Below are 27,644 nucleotides of genomic sequence, written 5' to 3'. Positions count from 1 at the left end.
GCTCTATAAAGCATTCCATGATAATTGTTAATGTTGTCACAGCAGTTTTGGCCATTAGAAAAGAGTACCACCGATGACTAACTTTTAAAGGAAAAATAAGTAGTAGGAAATATTAACATAGTTTGTAATTTTTATTTAAAAGCATTAAAAAGATTGTATTTTAAAATATTTTTGAATAGATAAGTGTGCCTATGGAAGAAAATTCAAAAAGGATAAAAGGTTACATAATGAAAAAGTAAATCTTCATACTCTTTCTTAGCTCCACTCTCTAGTGGTGACCACTGTTTCTGATTATCCTTATCCTTTCCCTACTACCACACAACACATATTCCCATATACTTTAATTTATAAAATGACTTTATAAGTACAGACATTAAAATTTTTTAGGGGCTTCCCTGGTGGCACAGTGGTTGAGAGTCCGCTTGCCGATGCAGGGGACACGGGCTCGTGCCCCGGTCCGGGAAGATCCCACATGCTGCAGAGCGGCTGGGCCCGTGAGCCACGGCCACTGAGCCTGCGCGTCCGGAGCCTGTGCTCCGCAACGGGAGAGGCCACAGCAGTGAGAGGCCCGCGTACCGAAAAAGAAAAAAAAAAATTTTTTTTAGATTCAGAGATTTGTTTTAAATTTATACTAGGAATTACTTTCAATCTCCTTCCCTGCAACACACATTACATACATATATAAATATATATAAATAAATATATAAATAAAAAGTCCCATTATCCCTATTTATTCCACTGTCCACTCCCCACCCCCCTCCTGAGGTAAACATTATTTTGGTGCACAACCTTCCTAATCTTTTCCTATGCTCACACAGATTGATCTATAAATATCAAAATAGGTTTATTTACACACATTATAGATACACATCTTTTGATGTTAAATATATATGTTAATACAGAATGTTTTCGTTTTTGCAACATATCTTCTTGTACTTGCTTAACATGTGTATTTACCTGGTTGCATTTACTTCTTTGAAGAACTCAACTGTACTGTTCAATACAGTAGCCATGAGCCACGCGTGGCTATTTAAATTAACTAAAATTAAAATAAAAACTTCAGTTCCTCAGTCTCACCAGCCACATGTCATGTGCTCAGTATTCACACATAGTTTAGCAGCTACTGTACTAGACAATGCAAATACAGAACATTTGCATCATCAAGTTCTACTGGATCATGCTGCCCTAAATATGACTTGTACTATACTTGCTTCAGTTGTAACATATGAAATATTAGCCCAAGTTTCTATGTAGTTTTCATAATTCTAATTTTTAATGGGTTTAGAATAATAAACCATTTAATATATCATAACTTTTAACTTGCTAATATGCTGCCTTAAAAATTTTTTTTTGAAACAGCAATACATGTGATTAAAAAAAAAAATTCAGTTTTGTTTAAAATGAAAAGTGAACCTCCCAATTGCCTCTGATCTCTGCTCCTAAGTTTCCTTCCTTGCAACCGCTATTCCCAGTTTCTTATGTGTCCTCACAGAAATATTCTACATATATTCTTAAAATCATATATTAATAACACATTTTAATGAAAGCCTACATGCGCCAGGCCCTGTATGCCAAGGTTATAGTTGTGAACTTACATTCCTTGAGAACAGATCATAAATAAGCTAATCTATAATTATATATATTCTATAATTAAGCTACTATATTTTACAGCATTTATATGTAATTATGAAAAGTGAGGACGTAAGGCACGTGAGGATGTGGGTGAAGAACGCGCAGGTAGTAGGGATGACACCTCCAAAGACCCTGAGGCAGAAACAAGCTTCATGTGTTAAGGAACAACAAGAAAGTCTGTGTGGCCAGAATGGCGTCAAGTGATAGGAGATGAGATCAGAGTGGCAGGCAAAGCCAGATCCTGAATGTCATGCTTTGTAGGACCTATTCTAAAGTCACTGGAAGATTCTGAGCAAGAATGGTGTGATCTAATTGACATTTTATTTTTTTTTTTTTTATTTTTTTTTTTTTTATTTTTTTTTTTTGCGGTACGCGGGCCTCTCACCGTTGGGGCCTCTCCCGCCGCGGAGCACAGGCTCCGGACGCTCAAGCTCAGCAGCCATGGCTCAAGGGCCCAGCCACTCCGCGGCATGTGGGATCCTCCCGAACCGGGGCACGAACCCGTGTCCCCTGCATCGGCAGGCGGACTCCCAACCACTGCGCCACCAGGGAAGCCCCTAATTGACATTTTAAATAAATTGCTTTGGCTGAGATATGGAAAAGTATTAGAGCAAGAATGGAAGCAAGATGACCAATCGGATACTGCAGTAATTCAGATGAGAGTGTAGACTGAGGTGGTGGAGAGGATGACCGGAGATGGTGACAGGTGGTCAGATGGGACACCAATAAAACTTGAAGAACAGGGATTAGGAGAGGAGGGAGAGATTATTTACAAACGGACACAGCACAGGTGAATTTCCTGGGGTGATGGAGTGTCTTGATTGTGGTGGTGCTTAGACAGCTCCATGCATTTGTCAAAACTCACAGACTTACACCCTAAAGTAAGTACATCATTTACAAGCCGTGTATCACTTACAAGCTTTATGACTTCAGGGATATTATCTGACTCTCTAAGCCTCGGTTCCCTCATAAATTGATAACTGCCCACCTCACAAAGTTGTTGTAAGGAATAAATGAGATAATACTGAAAAGGAACTTCGCATTATTTCTGGCTCAAAATGTTATCCTTTAATAATCATCACTATTAAAGTGTGACAGTTTACACATCACTTCTTCAAACAGAAAGGTTAGTTTTTGTGTGTCTATCGGGTGGGAAATTTATTCCTATACGTACTGTACTGTCCGGTGCTAGTCTGATAGATGGGAGTTGGAACAGACATAGAAGTGACAGCAGAAACTCCAGGATTTTCTCCGTCTCCTTTTCTGCCCCGGGTATCTTCAGAAGATAGGTCTTTCAAAATTTTTCTGTGAAAAATAGAACTCTATTATTACTGTTGGTGATGAGGACAGCTTTACAAAGAAATTACTAAACCTTTTTAATCTCAGGTTAAAAATACAGTAATCTGGTAGACACCTAAACTCTTGTGTCAAGGAATCCTTTGTTTAGCACATACTGTGTTTTAGCACAAACTAGACTTTATTAGCAGGCTGGTTATATTTTAGTTTATGACGACCTGAAAAGAGACACTGAGCAAAGACCCATACAGAGTGCCTTTCAATATACAAGGCCCTTGTAAAGGTATAAAATGTCTCCTTCCCCTACAGGAGAGATGGCTCCATTGTGAGGTATTTCATTAATTAACAAAGTACTATTCATTTTCTAAATAGTGTCAGTGACCTTTATTAAAAAGATTAAATTTTGGACTTCCCTGGCAGTCCAGTGGTTCCAGTGGAAGAATCCGCACTTCCACTACAGAGGGCACAGTTCAATCCTTGGTTGGGGAACTAAGATCCTGCATGCCACGTGGCTTGGCCAAAAAATTAAAATTAAAATAAAAAAAATACTACTGTAAAGACTGGTGGTTGTCAAGGGGGAGTGAGGTGGGAGAGGGATGGATTGGGAGTTTGGGGTTAGCACATGCAAACTGGTATATATGGAATGGATAAACAACAAGGTCCTTACTGTATAGCACAGGGAACTATATTCAATATCCTGTGATAGACCATAATGGAAAAGAATATGAAAAAGAAGGTATATATGTATGTATAACTGGGGGGGGGGAGAAAGCCCATTTTCCTAACTTTGATGGAAAGTACAAAAAAAATTCTACTATAAAAATGCAGACTTATCAGTGATAAATAAAATTGCTTATTTTAACAAGAAGTACATTTGATTCCACAGGCATCCCTCAGACTTGGTTAAAAAAAAAAGGGGGACTCATGGCAAGAATAAGGGGATGGAAAAAGGGGGATGGAAAAAGATGCCTTGCTGAAAAGAAAGGTCTTCCAAAACACAGCTGGGGATGGAGGGAGCATTATTTGTTTCTTGGGAAAAAAAGAAAAGGAAAAAGAAATGTTTACTCAAGAATTCTGTGTTTATTGTAGAAAAATCAGAAAACCTGAACTACTTGTGTGGAAACAATAATAAAAAAGAATCACAAAGGGAAAAAAACCCCCTCAGCATTAAAAGGGATCTTTCATGTTATCTGTGCTAACCCTCCAGCCCGTGGAGGAATTCTCTAACATTGCTAACAGCCTCTACTTCCAGGAATAATTCATCTACAACTTCCAAAAAGCAAACTGTTCAATTTTTGGATGGTTAGAGCTCATCCTTATTTAGACTCAAAGCTAATTCCACCCAATGAAGCTAGAGAAAGTTAAGCTTTACCCTAATTGGGTTGGCCAAAAAGTTCATTCGGGTTTTTCCATAACATCTTGCAGGAAAACCGGAATGAACTTTTTGGCCAATCCAATATATCCATGCCCTACTTTGCAATATTTGACAACTGCTACAGGTCTTCTTTATTGGAGGCCAAATAATTTTAGATCCTTCAGCTGTTCTCTTACCACACACTGAAGATCCTCCCCCAGCTTGGTCTCTTTACTCTGGACAGTCTTCCCACCAAGAGCTGCAAGTGTAGACTGTACTAACAGAAGTCCCACACAGAGAGCAAGAGAGGTGGCAGTCCTATAGGACTCTGTGTTAGCCATCTGTAGAATTGTCACAGTGGTTCCTAAACCTGCTTATGTACCAGAATCAGCTGGAGAGGTTTACTGAATTCAGATTCCCAACTGGTACCCCTAATGACTGAGTGGACAGAGCTCCAGAATCCATTTAACAAGCTGCCTGCATGGTCTTAAGCAGCCAGCCTCGCATGAGACTGTGGAATGCTGTGGCCATTTCTTTTTCAATTTTAAGTTATGAAACATTTTGAGCATAAAGAGAAGTACAGAAAACAAAACACCTATGTACCATGTACCAAGAATCATTAGATGCTATTTTGCCATATTTGCTTTAGATATCTCATTTTTAATAGGAATTAACTTACAGATACACCAAAATGTCACAACCAATTCCTTTCCCTGCTCTTCTCCCCCCTCAAAGAGTACCATTACCTAAATTGTTGTTTACCATTCCCATCTATATTACTTTATTTTTACTATATTTTGAGATATTATTTACCACTGTTTTGCATTCTTCCTCATCCTCCTGCCTCGTTCTTGGAGAACCTTAGTCTTTTGGACTTCTCTTTATCTATATTCTTTCTAATGAGCTCATCTGTCCCATAGGCTTGAATACCTTGTGTATACTGATGACCCCTCAAATGATATTTCCTCAACTTCTCTCCTTAACTCGAAACTCCTATATCCAATTGTGTATTGAATACTTCCACTCAATAGGCACCTCAAACTTAATACATCCAAATCTAATGTCAGATATCCTTCCACCACTTGCAGTCTTACCCATGTCAGTAAATATCGACTCTGTTTTTCAAAAATTTTGGAGTCATGCTCTCTTTCTCACAACCTTTTATCCAATTCATAAACAAATCCCATTGTCTCTATCTTGAAAATATATCCAGAATCTTACCCACCCTCATCACCTCCACTGCTGCACCCCAGTCCATGCCACCGCCCTCTTGACTGAACAGTAGTAGCCTCTAACAGGTCCTCCTTTAGTCTACCCTTCCCTTACTACAGTCCATTCTCCACGCCAATCATCAACCAGTCATCTTTTTAAAATGTCAGTCAGATCAAGTCACTCATCTGCAGTGGCTCCCTATAAGAATAAATGACACAGTCTACAAGGCCATAACTTGTCCTCGTGACCTCTCCAACCTCATCTCTGACCACTCTCCCTTTTATATTCACCATTCCCCCCATCCTGCTACCGGATTATCAATTTTACTAATTCTTTTTCCCCAAAGAACCACCTTTCAGTTATATTATCTCTATTAGTTTTCTCTTTTCAAGTTCATTGACTTCTGCTCTATTTTTCCCCCCTGGCTGTGCCATGCATCTTGCAGGATCTTAGTTCCCCGACCAGGGATCAAACCCGGGCCCCCTGGCAATGGAAGTGCGGAGTCCTAACCACTGGACCACCAGGGAATTCCCTGATTTCTGCGCTTAATCTCTATTATTTCATTTCTCCTGCCTGCTTTGACCTTATTTTGTTTTTCCCCTAGTTTCTTAAAGTGGAAACCTGATTTGAGACTTTCCTTCTTTTATAAGTTTTTATTTAATAAGGTAAATTTTCCTCTAATTACTTCCCACTGGTTACAGCTCCAGATTTTGATATTTTCATTTTTCATTAAGTCCACAGTGCTTTCTAATTTCCCTTAAGATTTTCTGTTTGGTCCATGGATTATTTCTAAGTGTGTTAATTTCTGTATGTTTGGAGATTTTCCTGTTATCTTTCTTTTACTGGCTTCTAGTCTAATTCAAAAATAAGAGAACTTTGCATAATTTCAATTCTTCTAAATTTGTTAAGGTTTGTTATGATCCAGGATGTGGTGTTTCTTGGTGAATGTTCTTTGTGCACGTGGGTAAAGTGTTCTAAAAATGTCAATTAGATCCGACTGGTTGATTATATTGTTCAGTTGTTCTATAATCTTGCTGAATTTCTGGCTACAAGTTCTGTCGGATACTGAGGTAGGTGTACTCAAATTTTCAGCTATAACTGTGGATTTATTTTGCTTTTCAGTTCTGTAAGTTTTTGATACATGTATTATGAAGCTCTGTTGTTAGATGTGTACATATTTAGGATTGTTATGTCTTCTTGGTGAACTGACTCCCTCTTTATCTCTGACAATTTTCTTTGCTCTGAAGTCTTACTTTGTTTTGTTTTGTTTTCTTTTTCTTTTTTTTTTTTTTTTTTTGTGGTACGCGGGCCTCTCACTGTTGTGGCCTCTCCCATTGCAGAGCACAGGCTCCGGATGTGCAGGCCCAGCGGCCATGGCTCACAGGCCTAGCTGCTCCACGGCATGTGGGATCTTCCCGGATTGGGGCACGAAACCGTGTCCCCTGCATTGGCAGGCGGACTCTCAACCACTGCGCCACCAGGGAAGCCCTTAAGTCTTATTTTGTATGATATTAATATAGCCAATTTTCTTTTGATTATGTTTTTATTTCTCTTGCTTATATATATAGCAATAGTAGTAATGGCTTATAAGGTATGTGTGTTCAGTATTTTGAAGAACTGCCAGATTGTTTCCACAGCCACTGCCCCCCTTATCAACATCTGTTATGGGTTTTTTGTTTGTTTTTGTTTTTTAGGCATCCTACCAGGTTTGAAGTCATATCTCATTATTTTGATTTGCATTTACCTAATGACAAATGATGTTGATCAGTTTTTCACATACTTATGGACCATTTGTATATCTTCTTTGTAGAAATGTTTATTCAAATCTTTTCTTCATTGTTTAACTGGGTTATTTGTCTTAACAATATTTAGTCTTCCAACTGATGAACATGTGATGTCTTTTTGTTTAGATTTTTAAAAAATGTCTCTCAACAGGTTTTGTAGTTTTCAATACACAAGTATTATACTTCTGTTTTATATAATTTGAATTTATAAATTTAATTTCAAGTATTAAAGTATTTTATACATTTTATGTTATTTTAAGTAGAACTGTTTTCTTAATTTTATTTTTGGATTGTTTATTGCTAGTGTTTAGAAAACCAATTGATTTTGTATCCCACAACCCTGCTGAACTTATTTATTAGTTCTATTTTAGTGGATCCTTTGTGATTTTCTATATATGAGATCATTGTCATCTGCAAACTTTTTTTTTTTTTTTTTTTTTTTTTTTTTTTTTGTGGTACGCGGGCCTCTCACTGTTGTGGCCTCTCCCGTTGTGGAGCACAGGCTCCGGACGCGCAGGCTCAGCGGCCATGGCTCACGGGCCCAGCCGCTCCGCAGCATGTGGGATCCTCCCAGACCGGGGCACGAACCCGTGTCCCCTGCATCGGCAGGCGGACTCCCAACCACTGCGCCACCAGGGAAGCCCTCATCTGCAAACTTTTATTTCTTCCTTTCCAATATGCCTTTCATTTCATTTTCTTGCTTGATTTCCTGAGTAAAATGTTAAATAGAAATAGTGAGAGCAGACATCCACAGCCTTGTCTTGTGCCTGATGTTAGGGGGAAAACATTCAGTCTTCCACCATTAAATATGATGTTAGCTCTGGGCTCTTATAGATGTACTTTATTAGGTTGAGGAAACTCCCATCTATCTGTTTGATGAGAATTTTTATCATTAAAGGGTACTGGATTTCATCAAATGCTTTTTTGTGTGTCTGTTCAGATGACTATAAGTTTTTTGTTTTTATTCTATAAATACAATGTATTACATTAATTGATTTTCAGATGTTAAACCAATTTTGCACTCTGGGATAAATCTTTCTCAATTATGGTGTATAATACCATCTATATGTTGCTGTACTTGGTTTACTAATATTTTCTTGAGGAGTTTTGTGTCTATTTATAATCTCTGTCTTTTAGTGAGTTTAAGTCATGCTGTCTTAATATAACTACTGGTATTGGTTGATCTACCATTGTATTATTTGCTACCTTTTAAAAAAATTCTGCATTCTTTTGGGTTAAGATTTTTCAGAACTCTAATTTATCTATTGTGTATTTGACTAAATCTCTTTGTACAGTTTCTTTAGTAGTTGTTCTAGGTGTTACAGTATAGATGCCTAGCCTACTTGTAGTCACTATTTTATCCCTTCAAGTGAACCTTAGAAACTTTACCACCATATTAAATCTCTTTATCCTCCCCCATTTATGTTGTAGTTGTCTTAGATATTAAAACTGCCTACACTGAAAACCCCATCAGACAGTGTCATTTTTTTCAACCATCAAACATATTTTAAAGAATTTAATAGGAGAGTAGTCCATTATATTTGCCCAGATCTTGCCGTTGCCTTTATTCATTCCTAACCTTCCAATGTTTCTTTTGGTCTTAAGAACTTTCTTAGCAGTTATTTTAGAGCAAGTCTGCTGTCAATGATTTCTCTTAGTTTTCCTTTATCTGAGAATACTTAGTTCACCTCCATTTCTGAGGGTTATTTTCACTAGATAGAGAATTCTGGATTAACAGTTTTCTTTAGCACTTTAAAAATGCTATTTCATTTCTTCTAGCTTGCACAGTTTCTGACGAGAAACCTATAATCATTCACATCATGCCCTTGTAAGTAGTGTCATTTTTCTCTGGCTGCTCACAATATTTATGTCTTTATTTTTCAGCAGTTTGATTATGATATATATCTGGGCAGGGATTTCTTTGCGTTTTATCTTGTTTAAGATTTGCTAAGCTTTTTCAATTTGTAGGTTTCACCGAATTTGGGAACATTTCAGCTATTATTTCTACAAGTATTTTTTTTGCAACATTTTTCTGTTCTGTAACTCAAATGACACAGTTTTAGATCTTTGGGTATTGCCTCACAAGTCCCTGAGAGCTAATTAATTTTTCCAATCTCTATTCTTCAGATTGGATAATCTCCATTGAACTATCTTTGAAGTTGACTAACTCTTTATCTTTGTCCTATTAAATCTGTCCAGTGAGGTTTTATTTCTGTTAGTGTATTCAGCTCTTAAATTTCTATTTTGTTCTCTTTATATCTTCTGTATTTTGCTAAGAGTTCCTATCTTTACATTCATTTCAAAAGAATTCACCCTTACTTGTTAGTTAGAACATTTCAGTAATAGCTCCTTTAAAGTTTTTGTCATATAATTCCAACATCTGGGTCATCAAGGGGATGGCATTTGCTTATAGTCTTTTCCCTTACAAGTTAAGATTCTTCCAGGTTCTTTGTATGCCATGTAATGTTGGATATTTTCAATATTATATTAGTTAGACTCCTGTTTAAATCCTATGGAGGATTCTTGATATTCTTGTTTTCGCAAGCTATCACCCTGGTTGTGTCCAAGCTGCAAGTTCTGACCAGCCTTCTGTGGGTCGTGGTTCCAACATCAGTTTAGTTTTCAAAGACTATGCAGTGCTATTCAGATTTGGTCCATGTGTGTACCATGTTTGGAACTTGAGCTATGATCTGTCCTATGTATAGTTCAGTTCTCAAAGTCTGTATATGCTAGGAAAGTCCATTTTTATTCCTTATTTGCTAAAAATTTGAGTGGGTGCTGAATTTTATCAAATACTTTTTCTGCATTTATTGAGTTCATTATATATTGTTTCTGCTGATTCTCACTTATAATGGTTTATTTCTTTGTATGTTTGATGATTTCTGACTGTAAATTCATATTTGGTTGATCTTATCTTTGGTAATTTGGAAAGCTTAACTTGGGGAAACTTTGTTTCAGGTGCTCTAGCCTGCTGTAGGGATCTCAGCTTAATACAAAAATCTCAGGTTCATAGTCCCTTCCTGCAGTAGACCTAAAGTAATGGGTGTACCTTGGTCTTCATGCTTGCTTCTGCTTCCCATTCTAGTGTCAGCTCATGTGTTTGTATGTATACGGTTTTATGTTTATTAGGGTAGGCTGATAAGACATTTCTGTTATTTCCTATAAATGCACAATTCATTAACAAGTATTTTATCTAGGAGCTAAATAACTGTTTTGTGCCGAAAGAGCCCCACTATTTGGAAATTAAACTTATCTGTATTCTTTTGCCAGTTACCTCTAACAGTCTAAGGTAAGTCTAAAGGTAATCGATGTAAGACTCCAGTAGACCATTCCTGTCTTATATATTTCTGCCTGATATATTTCTTTCCATTTGTTTTTAAACTACCCAAATTAATCATTATTAGTATTATTCTAAAAAGTCAATGGTAACTTAAATGAATGTCTTGGTTCACCATTCTTTCTTATATCACGTTCCTTTTGTTTGGTTTCATTTTCTTCTTCCTGACGTGTACCCTTTAGTAATTTCTTAAATCAGTTTGAAATGATTTTAACTTCACCATTATTTACGAGTGATCGTTCAGGTGGGTATATAATTCCAGGACAACTGTTACTTTCTCTTGGCGTTTAAAGATTTTAGTCCATTGTCTTCTAATATTACCATTCAAAAATCTGTTGTCAGCCTAATGGTCACTCCTTTGTAGGTAATTTGTCTTTTCTCTGTGGAAGCTTTTAAGATCTTATTTTTATCTTTGGTGTCCTCCAATTTTGCTTCATAAGATATATCTAGATGTAGGTTTAAATTAACTTACGTGGTTGGAACCTTGCTTTCTAAGGCTGAGAAATTCCTTTCATAATGGGTTACTTTTTTTTTGGCCACACCACGTGGTATGTGGGATCTTAGTTCCCTGACCAGGGATGGAACCCACGCTCCCTGCAGTGGAAGCACAGAGTTTTAACCACTGGACAGCCAGGTAAGTCCCTGGATTATTTTTTTATAGTTTCAAATTGAACTCATTTTAGTAGGCTTATTTTTCACCCCCCAAAAATTCACAGACAAAATTTTTTGTGTTCATTAACTGTTCATTCAGTAGAGTCCCAATTCCTTAACATGGTAACGAGGTTCTAAGTAATGTGGCTCCTGTTTACCTTTCCTTGCTAAACCACCCCTTCTTCCTTGTACCTTAAAAGTGCCAATACCCAGAACAGGCCAACCTCTTTCATATCATACAATCTACCTTTCATTACACTGTTCCCTCAGCCTAAGAAGCTCTCTTCCTGCCTTACAAAACCCCTCCCTGCTCCTAGGTCTCAGAATTTATCAGGTTGATGATGAACTAAATTTCATCTTTTATGAAGTCTTTCTTACTTCTTCCGTCAGGCAGGAATGAATACACCCTATAAAAAGTTCTCTCATAACATCGAAAACCTTAACTGCATTTGTCTATGTGTTTCAAAAGAGCATTTCATCCTTTTCTGTCTCCCTTTCCTCCTACCATCTAGTCATCAGGTTTGGTCAGTTCTACCACAGAAGTGTCTCAGATCCAGCCATGCCAAAGATACCACACTACCTATATGAAATCACCCAGATTATTTCAAAAGCTTTCTGTCAGTTAGTTGTACTACTTCAGCTTTCTGTTCATTCAACAAGTAATTATTAAGCATCTACTCTCATCTGGTCATTCTGCTAGGCCCTGAGATGACAAAAAATAATAATGCACTGGCCATGCCCGTAAATAAACTGGAATTCCAGTAGCATGAGATAAGTACTATAATAGGGGTTAGTAAAAGGATGCCACAGAATAAAGACCTAACCTGGTCTTGGGAGGCTGAAGAAAAAGTAAACAGAGAAGGTTTCCAGGAGGAAATGAGGCCTAAAATATGTGCAGAATGTAGAAGAATGTGTTTCAGCAAAGGGACACACACACAAGGGAAAGACAAAGGCTCAGAGCTAGGAAGCCAAGAAAGGAAACACAAAGTAGTTTAATTCTTAAAATCTACAGTCCTTCATATTACTATTAAAGTTAGATATGGATAGTTAGACAGATATGGATATCTAATACTTTGCCAGAATATGAGTCTAAATTCCTCTTCAGCACAGCAACTTGGGCCCTTCAAAATCTTGCCCTGTCTCTCTTAACACTTCCCTTCCTATACAAACACATGCTCCTTCTTGATATAATTTGCTTTGCCAGCACCATTCCAACTCATATGGTAATATAACACATGCAGGGTTTGACACGAGTACTCACCTGTAAGATGGGCGCCGTGCTAGGATCCCGTGGGTTTTCTGTGAGGAGCCTATGCTGTCAGATGAGTCCTGAGACTCTTCACTTTCTGATAAAGATGATACCTGAAAAACAGAACTGGTTTTACTATGATGAACAAAGCAGGTAGAAAAAGAATTAAATTTAATTTTTACTTTCAGAAAAAAATGATCTGTCTTCTGCCACCCAAATTCCTTTGTCATTAAATCTAAGGTCTAAAAGAAAGAAATAAAAGGAAAAGAGAAAGTTTATTTCAGGAGCCCAAACTAAAGGAACATACAACACAGCAGGCTCAGAACTAAGAAGAAAATCTATCCCCCAAATAAAGCAATACTACTTCACTAGAGTTGTAAAGATCAGTCTCTATACTGATGCACATTATTCAGAGTTTTTTTTTTTTATAATTAATGCTATCTGATTTGGATTTCGGACATGCTAACTTTGAAATGTTATCAGATATCCAACCAATATCTAATTATTAGATAATGAAATTGAGGAGACTGCTGAATAGCCTGTGAGCCAGGGAAGGGGGTCTGGGCGAGACATATATTGGAAGTCACAGCTCTTTAGATAGTCCTTAAAGCCACAAGACTCAGTGAGCTCAATAAGGGGATAAATATAGGACAAAACCCAGGGACACTCTAGCAGTAAGAGGTTGGAAAGAACGGGAGGAACCAGCAAATGAGACCAAGAACAAGCCACCATGAGGAATAACTAAATGAGCAAGGTGTCCTTGGAAAACTAGCGAAGACAGCGTATTGAGGAGAAAAGAATAATCAACCATGTCAAATTCTGCTAGCAGGTGAAGTAAAACAAGGACTGAGAACAAGAATTAAATTTGGCAAAGTGGAGGTCACTGGCAAGGGCAGGTACAAACACATGCAACTTAAATATCTGTAATAATTAGCTGTATCTCACTTCACAGTTGAATGAGTTAATACATGTAAAGCACTTAGTGCACGGCACAGCGCAAGCACACAGTAAATGTTAACTCTTATTAATAATAAACCTATTAAAACTAGTTAATACAATAACCATACGCAAGTTTTAAGTTATAATATCTTACAATTGAGGAAACAAGTTATTCTCAATTTTTAAAATGTATTAAATTTCTCAGCATTTTTCTGAAGTTGCATTGTGACACCTGACTTCATCTTCATTAAAAAAAATAAACAAAACCGGCTTCTAGAACGGACATAAATTCTCTACATTACTTACTCTCTACAGAAGGCCTTCCCCTAAACTATTTAGACTTAGATCTTAAATTTCCAGAGAAGCTTGTTTTACATTCTGTAGTCTCCTTCAAAAACAAGTTCTAGTGTACTTCTACTTTTTTGTATCTTAAATCTTTGTCTTTAGATAGCAAAGAAAGAACGGATCACAATCTGTAATAATTAAGAAATAATCACAGTAACAAATAATAAAGTAATAATTAAGGAAGATCTGTCACTTCTGTATTTCCTCATGCACCACAGATATGCCATTTCTAATCTAAATATTAGCTGTTTTCCCTGTCTGTCCCTAAATTTACTCCAAAGCCTCCCACTGAACTCAAGTAAGAAAATAATTTCTAAAACTAAGAGATTCCTTATAACTAAGATCAAGTATTTCTCTTTAATGACAGCACTATTAAGAGTAAAATCTTCATATAAAAACTCAAAAATCCATGTAGCAGTCACCTTTCATATAGGAAAAAAAACCAAAAACAAAGACAAAAACAAAAAACACATAAAGATGCAGCTCTAGAGCTGACAACACTGCCAGACACTGTATACGTTCAAGAAGAAAAAATGAGTTATACAGCTTTTCTTCCAGAATAGCTGCTTCTAAAAATGAGAGATGACCAAAGGCATTCTGAGACTCACAGGAGCCAGAAGATAAAATGGGGAGAAAGAGTAAAAAGAAAAGGAACCCAAGATGGCCTTTTCCTTCCTACTGTTGGCAGGTGTAAATATGAAGGTAGATAGATATAAATAAGAACTTTACTATGAGAGAACTTCTTTTATTTGATGACCATAAAGCATAAGGTAGGTACTTTCTTAGTTTGCTAAAACGCTCACATCATCACTCTTTCTTCAGAATTCTCTTTTTCATGAAGGACACCACTAGGATAAAAAGGTGCTTTCCCTTCAGAAAAATCTTTCATTTCCTTAAATTCTAAGCAATAACTTCTTCCCAAAATTGCCTTACATTTTCACCGGGTAGTATATACATGAAACTAGAAGTTCTAAAACTTTTCTATTTGCCTCGTTTGTTCTAAAATCTAATTTCTAAGACAACTTTATTATCTTGTTTTACAATATTATAACTATAGCAACTTCAGTGTGTCCAGAGACTCAGGGTTCAAAAGTCCCCTCTCTCAACCACTAAGTCTTTGAATTTCTGTACCGTTTGCACGTGTGGTGGGTGAATTACAGAAGACTGAGCTGTCTGGATGACCCCCTGAACCTGTACTTGCTCTCCAGGAAGAGGTACAATTGTCACTGGCGCAGATCCTCTTAATGACATCTAAGAACAAATAAAAATTCAATTAACATAATATAATTATACCTGTGCACGTAAGAAAGCTGAGTTCTTAATACTGGAAAATACATTTCAGAGCTTATTATATTTAACCACATCTATTAATCACATATTAGGTATCTCCTGTGGGCAGGAGACTGCATTAGGGGGTTGAGAGTACAAACTAAACAAACAGTAAGAGCTATAATATAAGCAGAAAAGTAGACAGCACTGTACTGTGGGAGTAAAGAAAGGGTGCTACTTCAGCTAGGTCTTGAAAGATATACCATTCCCTGAAGGTGTGCTTGGGGGATAGGGTTGGAAGGTATTTGGGGCAGAGGAACTGATTGTGTAAAAACATGGTGGCTCTTCAGAACATGTCATTCTGAAGATATTTGGTTAAAAACCAATTAAGAAATCAAGAATCAAAAAGTGAGATAAATACCAACTTTGGGCAGTATCTTCAAAGAAAAATAAATTATAATTTCATGATTCAATTATTTACTTGAAATATTTTGTTTCTGTGAAAGTAGATGGGGTTTCATGGAAGAAATACCACAATAAAATGCTAAACCAAGAAAAGCCCACCTGTCATCCTTCAAGACTCAGCTCAGGTTCTACCTATTCCAAGAAGCTTTCCCAGATATTTTCAGATCTCTCACCTTCCTCTAGACTATCCTGGTTGATATCATCCATCTTGGGCTTAAATCACAAAATAAAATCCAAGGCTGCTTCTCAAGTCCTGAAAATCACCTTTTTGACTCTTCTGTGTTTGCATCAGGCCCCCAAAACAATGCCTTATTCCGTTTCATTGAAGATTCTTTACCCTTTCCCAAGACTGGATTAAATTCCAGTCTCATTATCTCCCAAATGCCCAGATCAGGAAATATGTATATAAAACTTTATCCAAATATCAGAAAGGAAATGTAAAAACCAGTACCTTTTAAAATCACACCTCCCCAAAATAAAATACTTAGGAATAAACCTGACCAAGGAGGTGAAAGACTTATACTCTGAGAACTATAAAACATTAATAAAGGAAACTGAAGATGATTCAAAGAAATGGAAAGATATCCCATGCTCTTGGATTGGAAGAATTAATTTGTTAAAATGGCCATACGACCGAAAGCAATCTAATTTAATGCGACCCCTATCAAATTACCCATGACATTTTTCACAGAACTAGAACAAATAATCCTAAATTCATATGGAACCATAAAAGACCCAGAATTGCCAAAGCAATCCTGAAGAAAAAGAACAAAGAAGGAGGCATAACCCTCCCAGGCTTCAGACAATACTACAAAGCTACAGTAATCAGGAGTGTGGTATTGGCACAAAGTCAGCCATATGGATCAATGGAACAGAATAGAGAGCCCGGAAATAAACCCACACACCCTATGGTCAATTAATCTTTGACAAAAGGGACTTCCCTGGTGGTCCAGTGGTTAAGACTCCAGGCTCCCAATGCAGGAGGCCCGGGTTCGATCCCTGGTCAGGGAACTAGATACCACATATGGCAAGTAAAGATCCTGCATGTGGCAACAAAGATCCCCTGCAACTAAGACCTGGTGCAGGACTTCCCGGTGGTGCAGTGGTTAAGAATCGTTCTGCCAATGCAGGGGACATGGGTTTGAGCCCTGGTCTGGGAAGATCCCACATGCCGTGGAGCAACTAAGCCCATGTGCCACAACTACTGAAGCCCATGCGCCTACAGCCTGTGCTCTGCAACAAGAGAAGCCACCACAATGAGAAGCCCATGCACCTCAATGAAGAGTAGCCCCCGCTCGCTGCAACTAGAGGAAGCCTGCACACAGCAACGAAGACCCAACGCAGCCATAAATAAATAAATAAATAAATTAAAAAAAAAAGACCTGGCACAGCCAAATAAATAAGTATTAAAAAGAAAACTCTTTGACAAAGGAGGCAAGAATATACAATGGGAAAGACAGTCTCTTCAGCAAGTAGTGCTAGGAAGGCTGGACAGCCACATATAAATCAATGAAGTTAGAACACACCCTCTCACCACACACAAAAATAAACTCAAAATGGCTTAAAGATTTAAACATAACACATGGTAAAACTCCATGAGAACATAGGCAAAACATTCTCTGATATAAACTGTACCAATGTTTTCTTAGGTCAGTCTCCCAAGGCAATAAAAATAAAAACAAAAATAAACAAATGGAACCTAATCAAACTTACAAGCTTTTGCACAACAAAGGAAACCATAAACAAAACGAAAAGACAACCTATGGAATGGGAGAAAATATTTGCAAATGATGTGACTGACAAAGGTTTACTTTCCAAAATATACAAACAGCTCATACAACTGAACAACAAAAAAACAACCTAATCGAAAATGGGCAGAAGACCTAAATACACATTTCTCCAAAGAAGAAACACAGATGGCCAATAGGCACATGAAAAGATGCTCAACATCAGTAAGTATTAGAGACATGCAAATCAAAATTACAATGAAGGGGAATTCCCTGGCTGCCCAGTGGTTAGGACTCTTTGCTTCCACTGCAGGGGACATGGGTTTGATCCCTGGTTGGGGAACTAAGATCCCACATGCCACATGGTGAGGCCAAAAAAAACCTACAATGAGGTAGCAGCTTACACCAGTCAGAATGGCCATCATTTAAAAGTCTACAAATAACAAATGCTGGAGAGGGTGTGAAGAAAAGGGAACCCTCCTATACTGTTGATGGGAATGTAAGTTGGTGCAGCCACTGTGGAAAATATGGAGGTTTCTCAAAACTAAAAAATAGAATTAGCATATGGTTCTGCAATCCCACTCCTGGGCATATATCCAGACAAAACTTTAATTTAAGAAGATACATGCACCCCTATGTTCATAGCAGCACTATTCACAATAGCCAAGACATGGAAAGAACCTAAATGTCCATTGACAGATGAATGGGTAAAGAGATGTGGTACATATAGACAATGGAATACTACTCAGCCATAAAAAAGAACAAAATAATGCCATTTGCAGCAATATGGATGCAAATGGATTATCATACTAAGTGAAGTAAATCAGAAAGAGAAAGACAAATACCATATGATGTCACTTGTATGTGGAAATATGACACAAATGAATCTATGAAACAGAAACAGAATCGCAAACAGAGAGAACAGACTGGTGGCTGCCAAGGGGAGGGATTGGGGGAGGGATGGAATGGGAGGTTGTGGTTAGCAGATATAAGCTTTTCTATATAGAATGGATAAACAACAAGGTATACAGTACAGCACAGAGAGCTATATTCAATATCCTATGCCAAACCATAATGGAAAAGAATATATAAAAAAAAGAATGTATATATATGTATAACTGAATCACTTGGCTGTACAGCAGTAATTAACACAACACTGTAAATCAACTATACTTCAATTTAAAAAAACAAAACAAAACAAATAACAAACCGACCTTTATCCAGGTACTGAAAACTGCAGACTTTCAGCACAAACAACTCCATTCAACCTCCCTCACACACACTAAGAGACATGACCAAACTCTACCACAGCTTCTATCAGTTCAAGGCTGAGTCCCTAGGATGACCCAGCCTCCTTAAAATGCCTCCTAGAGAAAGCTCAATGCTGCCAAAATAATTAACTGTTCTAGCCAAAACCTGACTATAGGCCTTTGACCTCACTTTTCTTAGAGCACTTACTTTAGAAAACTTGCAGTTGTCAATCTCTGACCCTTGAGATAAACAAATCTTGTACAACCCAGAAATGTCTTTCTCAAGGACCTGGGAGTCATCCCTTTGCAATATAATCATCAAGAAGGATAGGGCCTTTGTCTACCAGTCTCTGTTGGAGAATGCGAGCCTAAATTTGATAAGCACCAATTAGCAAGTGGACACAAATGGCTGAATCACAGTGACCAACCTCTCCACCTAACATCTTCAGTACTTTTCCTTTAGCACACTCCAGCATTTTAAAAGGGACCCACCTTTTGTTTCAGCAGAGTTGAGCTCAATTTATGCTGGAGTCTCTCTTCCCTACTGCACTAGTCTGAATGAAATCTATCTTGCTGCCTTTAACAGGTGTCTGGCTCTGTTCCTCACTGACAGTCTCCCAATATGGGGATACAGAAATTAATGAGTAAAAATAAACAGAATTCATGAATCTTAAGAGTCCAGCTCTAGAGTCATCATTACACTCAGAGGTCCCCTTACTTTTCAGACCCTAACTAAAGCCAGTCATTCAAATAATGAGGAGAACTTGTGAGGCGGTTAATTTACATTTCTAAAAGGATAAAAGCAATCATTCCTCCAGAGTTTCTGGCAATCCTTGTGATTTTGTGCAGACTGAGGATCTGGCAGGCAGAAAAGGAAAAACAGCACCAGATTTTGTTTTAGCTAGTAGTCATCACTTCCCCTTATTATCACTGTTCTAACCTCACAAAATGCTCATCACTCAGGGTCCCAAAGCCTGGTGTCTTCCCACTGCCACTCTCAAATGTGATCATCTAAATCCTGAGATCTTTCTCAAAGAAGGAAAAGAGGGACCTGCTGTTCCCCACCCCCCAATTTTAATCTGTAGTTGAAACACAGATGATTGCCTCCACCTGTTACTTTTCAGTGCTGTCTGAGCCTTCTGCAATGATAGAAATGTTCTAAATATGCACTATCCAATATAGTAGTCAGTATCAAGCATTTGAAATGTGGCTAGTGTGACTGAAAGACTGATTTTTAATTTTGTTTAATTCAAATTAAAATTGAAATATCCACTTGTGGCTGCCATACTGAACAGTGCAGTTCGAGATCTTAGAGCTATAGAACATGCTAGTACACTATGGCACCAACCTCAGAACCCCTCTTAGGAGATGTTAGAAGAAGTAGAAAAGGATTTTTTTTGGAGCTGCTCTGATTAAATTGGGAGCTGTAGGACTAAGGCCCCCTGATTGCCTCTCACTCCACAGGGTAGCTGAGCTCACTCTTATTCAAGTGACTGGGCAAAAATTATCATTCTCCTTAGCTCCCTAATTAGGGGATCCCTGGACCATAAACACTTGGGTGAGGGAGGGTGGGGAGTTAGTAGAGTGGCATGTTAAACTGTTAAACTCTATTTAACAGAGTTTGAATCCAAAGTCTTCTAACTCCATAAAGGCATACAGATTTTGGAGTCAGACAGGCTTGGGCTGATTTTTAGCTTAAGGCAATCATTTGTTGCTCTGTGACGCTAAACAAATTACTTAACTTCCCAGGACCTCAGTTTCCTCCTTTGTAAATAGAACTAATAATATCTTTTTCAGAGTTACAGCGAAGATTAAATAATAAGTTAAAAACAAAAGGGGTGTTAAAAAAATTGTGTACACACCCACAATAAATAACAATTTAGAAAATTTAGACACTTCCGGGGAAGATTGCGGAAGAGTAAGACGCGGAGATCACCTTCCTCCCCACAGATACACCAGAAATATAGCTACACGTGAAACAACTCCTACAGAACACCTACTGAACACTGGCAGAAGACCTCAGACCTCCCAAAAGGCAAGAAACTCCCCACATACCTGGGTAGGGCAAATAGGAGAGATTCCCGCACAGAGGATCGGTGCCGACCAGCACTCACCAGCCCGAGAGGCTTGTCTGCTCGCCCGCCGGGGCGGGCGGCGCTGGAAGCTGAGGCTCGGGCTTCGGTCAGAGCGCAGGGAGAGGACTGGGGCTGGCGGCGAGAACTCAGCCTAAAGGGGGCTAATGCGGCACAGCTAGCCGGGAGGGAGTCCGGGAAAACTCTGGAGCTGCCGAAGAGGCAAGAGACTATTTCTTCCCTCTTGGTTTCATGGTGCGCGAGGAGAGGGGATTAAGAGCGCTGCTTGGAGGGGCTCCACAGACGGGCGCGAGTCACGACTGAAAGCGCGGAGCCCAGTGACGGGCGTGGGACGCTGGGGCTGCTGCTGCCGCCGCCAAGAGGCCTGTGTGCGAGCGCAGGTCACTGTCCACGCCACCCTTCCGGGAGCCTGTGCAGCCCGTCACTGCCGGGGTTCCGGGATCCAGGGACAGCTTCCCTGGGAGAACGCACGGCGCCCCTCGGGCTGGTGCAACGTCACGCCGGCCTCTGCCGCTGCAGGCTCGCCCCGCACTCCGTGCCCCTCCCTCCCCCCGGGCCTGAGTGAGCCAGAGTCCCCGAAGCGGCTGCTCCTTTAACCCTGTCCTGTCTGAGCGAAGAACAGACGCCCTCCGGCGACCTACACGCAGAGGCGGGGCCAAATCCAAAGCTGAGACCCGGGAGCTGTGGGAACAAAGAAGAGAAAGGGAAATCTCTCCCAGCAGCCTCAGAAGCAGCGGATTAAAGCTCCACAATCAACTTGATGTACCCTGCATCTGTGGAATACATGAATAGACAACAAATCATCCCAAATTGAGGAGCCAGGAGTCAGTGCTGTGCCTCTGAGGTGGGAGAGCCAACTTCAGGACACTGGTCCACAAGAGACCTCCCAGCTCCACATAATATCAAATGGCGAAAATCTTCCAGAGATCTCCATCTCAACACCAGCACCCAGCTTCACTCAACGACCAGCAAGCTACAGTGCTGGACACCCTATGCCAAACAACTAGCAAGACAGGAACACAACGCCACCCATTAGCAGAGAGGCTGCCTAAAATCATAAAAAGTCCGCAGACACCCCAAAACACACCACCAGACGTGGACCTGCCCACCAGAAAGACAAGATCCAGCCTCATCCACCAGAACACAGGCACTAGTCCCCTCCACCAGGAAGCCTACACAACCCACTAAACCAACCTTAGCCACTGGGGACAGACACCAAAAACAACGGGAACTACGAACCTGCAGCCTGCAAAAAGGAGACCCCAAACACAGTAACATAAGCAAAATGAGAAGACAGAAAAACACACAGCAGGAGAAGGAGCAAGATAAAAACCCACCAGACCTCACAAATGAAGAGGTAATAGGCAGTCTACCTGAAAAAGAATTCAGAATAATGATAGTAAAGATGATCCAAGATTCTATTTCCAAGATCCAAAATCTTGGAAATAGAATAGACAAAATGCAAGAAACAGTTAACAAGGACCTAGAAGAACTAAAGATGAATCAAGCATTGATTAAAAACACAATAAATGAAATGAAAAATACTCTAGATGGGATCAATAGCAGAATAACTGAGGCAGAAGAACGGATAAGTGAGGTGGAAGATAAAATAGTGGAAATAACTGATGCAGAGCAAAATAAAAAAGAATGAAAAGAACAGAGGACAGTCTCAGAGACCTCTGGGACAACATTAAACGCACCAACATTTGAATTATAGGGGTTCCAGAAGAAGAAGAGAAAAAGAAAGGGACTGAGAAAATATTTGAAGAGATTATAGTTGAAAACTTCCCTAATATGGGAAAGGAAATAGTTAATCAAGTCCAGGAGGCACAGAGAGTCCCATACAGAATAAATCCAAGGAGAAATACGCCAAGACACATATTAATCAAACTGTCAAAAATTAAACACAAAGAAATCATATTAAAAGCAGCAAGGGAAAAACAACAAATAACACACAAGGGAATTCCCATCAGGATAACAGCTGATCTCTCAGCAGAGACTCTACAAGCCAGAAGGGAGTGGCAGGACATAATTAAAGTGATGAAGGAGAGAAACCTGCAACCAAGATTACTCTACCCAGCAAGGATCTCATTCAGATTTGATGGAGAAATTAAAACGTTTACAGGCAAGCAAAAGCTGAGAGAGTTCAGCACCACCAAACCAGCTTTACAACAAATGCTAAAGGAACTTCTCTAGGCAAGAAACACAACAGAAGGAATATACCTACAATAACGAACCCAAAGCAATTAAGGAAATGGGAATAGGAACATACATATCAATAATTACCTTAAATGTAAATGGACTAAATGCTCCCACCAAAAGACACAGATTGGCTGAATGGATACAAAAACAAGACCCATATATATGCTGTCTACAAGAGACCCACTTCAGACCTAGAGACACATACAGACTGAAAGTAAGGGGATGGAAAAAGATATTCCATGCAAATGGAAACCAAAAGAAAGCTGGAGTAGCAATTCTCATATCAGACAAAATAGACTTTAAAATAAAGACTATTAGAAGAGACAAAGAAGGACACTACATAATGATCAAGGGATCCATCCAAGAAGAAGATATAACAATTGTAAATATTTATGCACCTAACATAGGAGCACCTCAATACATAAGGCAAATACTAACAGCCATAAAAGGGGAAATCGACAGTAACACAATCATAGTAGGGGACTTTAACACCCCACTTTCACCAATGGACAGATCATCCAAAATGAAAATAAATAAGGAAACACAAGCTTTAAATAATACATTAAACAAGATGGACTTAATTGATATTTATAGGACATTCCATCCAAAAACAACAGAATATACATTTTTCTCAAGTGCTCATGGAACATCCTCCAGGATAGATCATATCTTGGGTCACAAATCAAGCCTTGGTAAACTTAAGAAAACTGAAATTGTATCAAGTATCTTTTCTGACCACAATGCTATGAGACTAGATATCAATTACAGGAAAAGATCTGTAAAAAATACAAACACATGGAGGCTAAACAATACACTACTTAATAACGAAGTGATCACTGAAGAAATCAAAAAGGAAATTAAAAAATACCTAGAAACAAATGACAATGGAGACACGACGACCCAAAACCTATGGGATGCAGCAAAAGCAGTTCTAAGAGGGAAGTTTATAGCAATACAATCCTACCTTAAGAAACAGGAAACATCTCGAATAAACAACCTAACCTTGCACCTAAAGCAATTAGAGAAAGAAGAACAAAAACATCCCAAAGTTAGCAGAAGGAAAGAAATCATAAAAATCAGATCAGAAATAAATGAAAAAGAAATGAAGGAAACGATAGCAAAGATCAATACAACTAAAAGCTGGTTCTTTGAGAAGATAAACAAAATTGATAAACCATCAGCCAGACTCATCAAGAAAAAAAGGGAGAAGACGCAAATCAATAGAATTAGAAATGAAAAAGGAGAAGTAACAACTGACACTGCAGAAATACAAAAGATCATGAGAGATTACTATAAGCAACTCTATGCCAATAAAATGGACAACCTGGAAGAAATGGACAAATTCTTAGAAATGCACAACCTGCCAAGACTGAATCAGGAAGAAATAGAAAATATGAACAGACCAATCACAAGCACTGAAATTGAAACTGTGATAAAAAATCTTCCAACAAACAAAAGCCCAGGACCAGATGGCTTCACAGGCGAATTCTATCAAGCATTTAGAGAAGAGCCAACACCTATCCTTCTCAAACTCTTCCAAAATATAGCAGAGGGAGGAACACTCCCAAACTCATTCTACAAGGCCACCATCACCTTGATACCAAAACCAGACAAGGATGTCACAAAGAAAGAAAACTACAGGCCAATATCACTGATGAACATAGATGCAAAAATCCTCAACAAAATACTAGCAAACAGAATCCAACAGCACATTAAAAGGATCATACACCATGATGAAGTGGGGTTTATCCCAGGAATGCAAGGATTCTTCAAGATATGCAAATCAATCAACGTGATACACCATATTAACAAATTGAAGGAGAAAAACCATATGATCATCTCAATAGACGCAGAGAAAGCTTTCGACAAAATTCAACACCCATTCATGATAAAAACCCTGCAGAAAGTAGGCATAGAGGGAACTTTCCTCAACATAATAAAGGCCATATATGACAAACCCACAGCCAGCATCGTCCTCAATGGTGAAAAACTGAAACCATTTCCACTAAGATCAGGAACAAGACAAGGTTGCCCACTCTCACCACTCTTATTCAACATAGTTTTGGAAGTTTTAGCCACAGCAATCAGAGAAGAAAAGGAAATAAAAGGAATCCAAATTGGAAAAGAAGAAGTAAAGCTGTCACTGTTTGCAGATGACATGATACTATACATAGAGAATCCTAAAGATGCTACCAGAAAACTACTAGAGCTAATCAATGAATTTGGTAAAGTTGCAGGATACAAAATTAATGCACAGAAATCTCTGGCATTCCTATATACTAATGATGAAAAATCTGAAAGTGAAATCAAGGAAACACTCCCATTTACCATTGCAACAAAAAGAATAAAATATCTAGGAATAAACCTACCTAAGGAGACAAAAGACCTGTATGCAGAAAATTATAAGACACTGATGAAAGAAATTAAAGATGATACAAATAGATGGAGAGATGTACCATGTTCTTGGATTGGAAGAATCAACATTGTGAAAATGACTCTACTACCCAAAGCAATCTACAGATTCAATGCAATCCCTATCAAAATACCACTGGCATTTTTCACAGAACTAGAACAAAAAATTTCACAATTTGTATGGAAACACAAAAGACCCCGAATAGCCAAAGCAATCTTGAGAACGAAAAATGGAGCTGGAGGAATCAGGCTCCCTGACTTCAGACTATACTACAAAGCTGCAGTAATCAAGACAGTATGGTACTGGCACAAAAACAGAAAGATAGATCAATGGAACAGGATAGAAAGCCCAGAGATAAACCCACGGACATATGGTCACCTTATCTTTGATAAAGGAGGCAGGAATGTACAGTGGAGAAAGGACAGTCTCTTCAATAAGTGGTGTTGGGAAAACTGGACAGGGACATGTAAAAGTATGAGATTCGATCACTCCCTAACACCATACACAAAAATAAGCTCAAAATGGATTAAAGACCTAAATGTAAGGCCAGACACTATCAAACTCTTAGAGGACAACATAGGCAGAACACTCTATGACATAAATCACAGCAAGATCCTTTTTGACCCACCTCCTAGAGAAATGGAAATAAAGACAAAAATAAACACATGGGACCTAATGAAACTGAAAAGCTTTTGCACAGCAAAGGAAACCATAAACAAGACCAAAAGACAACCCTCAGAATGGGAGAAAATATTTGCAAATGAAGCAACTGACAAAGGATTAATCTCCAAAATTTATAAGCAGCTCATGCAGCTCAATAACAAAAAAACAAACAACCCAATCCAAAAATGGGCAGAAGACCTAAATAGACATTTCTCCACAGAAGATACACAGACTGCCAACAAACACATGAAAGGATGCTCAACATCTTTACTAATTAGAGAAATGCAAATCAAAACTACAATGAGATATCATCTCACACCAGTCAGAATGGCCATCATCAAAAAATCTAGAAACAATAAATGCTGGAGAGGGTGTGGAAAAAAGGGAACACTCTTGCACTGCTGGTGGGAATGTGAATTGGTACAGCCACTATGGAGAACGGTATGGAGGTTCCTTAAAAAACTACAAATAGAACTACCATATGACCCTGCAATCCCACTACTGGGCATATACCCTGAGAAAACCATAATTCAAAAAGAGACATGTACCAAAGTGTTCATAGCAGCCCTATTTACAATAGCCCGGAGATGGAAACAACCTAAGTGTCCATCATCGGATGAATGGGTAAAGAAGATGTGGCACATACATACAATGGAATATTACTCAGCCATAAAAAGAAATGAAATTGAACTATTTGTAATGAGGTGGATGGACCTAGAGTCTGTCATACAGAGTGAAGTAAGTCAGAAAGAGAAAGACAAATACTGTATGCTGACACATATATATGGAATTTAAGAAAAAAAAAGGTCATGAAGAACATAGGGGTAAGACAGGAATAAAGACACAGACCTACTAGAGAATGGACTTGAGGATATGGGGAGGGGGAAGGGTAAGCTGTGACAAAGTGAAAGAGCGGCATGGACATATATACACTACCAAACGTAAGGTAGATAGCTAGTGGGAAGCAGCCGCATAGCACAGGGAGATCAGCTCGGTGCTTTGTGACCGCCTGGAGGGGTGGGATAGGGAGGGTGGGAGGGAGACGCAAAAGGGAGGGGATATGGGAACATATGTATACATATAACTGATTAAATTTGTGATAAAGCAAAAAAAAAAAAAAAAAAAATAAAGCCATGAAGAATTTACAAGGCTAAAAAAAAAAAAAAAAAAAAAAAAAAAAAAAAAAAAAAAAAAAAAGGAGGCAGGAATGTACAGTGGAGAAAGGACAGCCTCTTCAATAAGTGGTGCTGGGAAAACTGGACAGGGACATGTAAAAGTATGAGATTAGATCACTCCCTAACACCATACACAAAAATAAGCTCAAAATGGATTAAAGACCTAAATGTAAGGCCAGACACTATCAAACTCTTAGAGGAAAACATAGGCAGAACACTCTATGACATAAATCACAGCAAGATCCTCTTTGACCCACCTCCTAGAGAAATGGAAATAAAGACAAAAATAAACACACGAGACCTAATGAAACTTAAAAGCTTTTGCACAGCAAAGGAAACCATAAACAAGACCAAAAGACAACCCTCAGAATGGGAGAAAATATTTGCAAATGAAGCAACTGACAAAGGATTAATCTCCAAAATTTATAAGCAGCTCATGCAGCTCAATAACAAAAAAACAAACAACCCAATCCAAAAATGGGCAGAAGACCTAAATAGACATTTCTCCACAGAAGATATACAGACTGCCAACAAACACATGAAAGGATGCTCAACATCTTTACTCATTAGAGAAATGCAAATCAAAAC

The 27,644-nt window shown here is 38.6% G+C and overlaps 1 protein-coding gene across 5 annotated transcripts in view; it reads right to left on the bottom strand.

The window, feature by feature from the left end:
- The window catches only part of ATF1 (activating transcription factor 1), a gene marked incomplete at both ends in the record, with an annotated part of 53,580 nt that overhangs the window by 5,278 nt on the left and 20,658 nt on the right, over nucleotides 1-27,644 (bottom strand). For 3 of the 5 annotated variants that reach the window (XM_079714817.1, XM_079714818.1, XM_079714819.1), the window contains 2 exons: nucleotides 2,807-2,937; nucleotides 12,528-12,628. In XM_079714817.1, the coding sequence (XP_079570943.1) occupies nucleotides 2,807-2,937; nucleotides 12,528-12,628 (232 nt within the window). Of the gene's footprint in view, nucleotides 1-2,806; nucleotides 2,938-12,527; nucleotides 12,629-14,924; nucleotides 15,051-27,644 lie in introns of all 5 variants that reach the window. The other 2 variants (XM_079714815.1, XM_079714816.1) reach the window with 2 other exon arrangements.

Source organism: Hyperoodon ampullatus (assembly GCF_949752795.1).
Source record: "Hyperoodon ampullatus genome assembly, chromosome: 11".
Classification (NCBI taxonomy): Eukaryota; Metazoa; Chordata; class Mammalia; order Artiodactyla; family Ziphiidae; genus Hyperoodon; species Hyperoodon ampullatus.
This window is presented reverse-complemented; position numbering and strand designations above follow the sequence as displayed.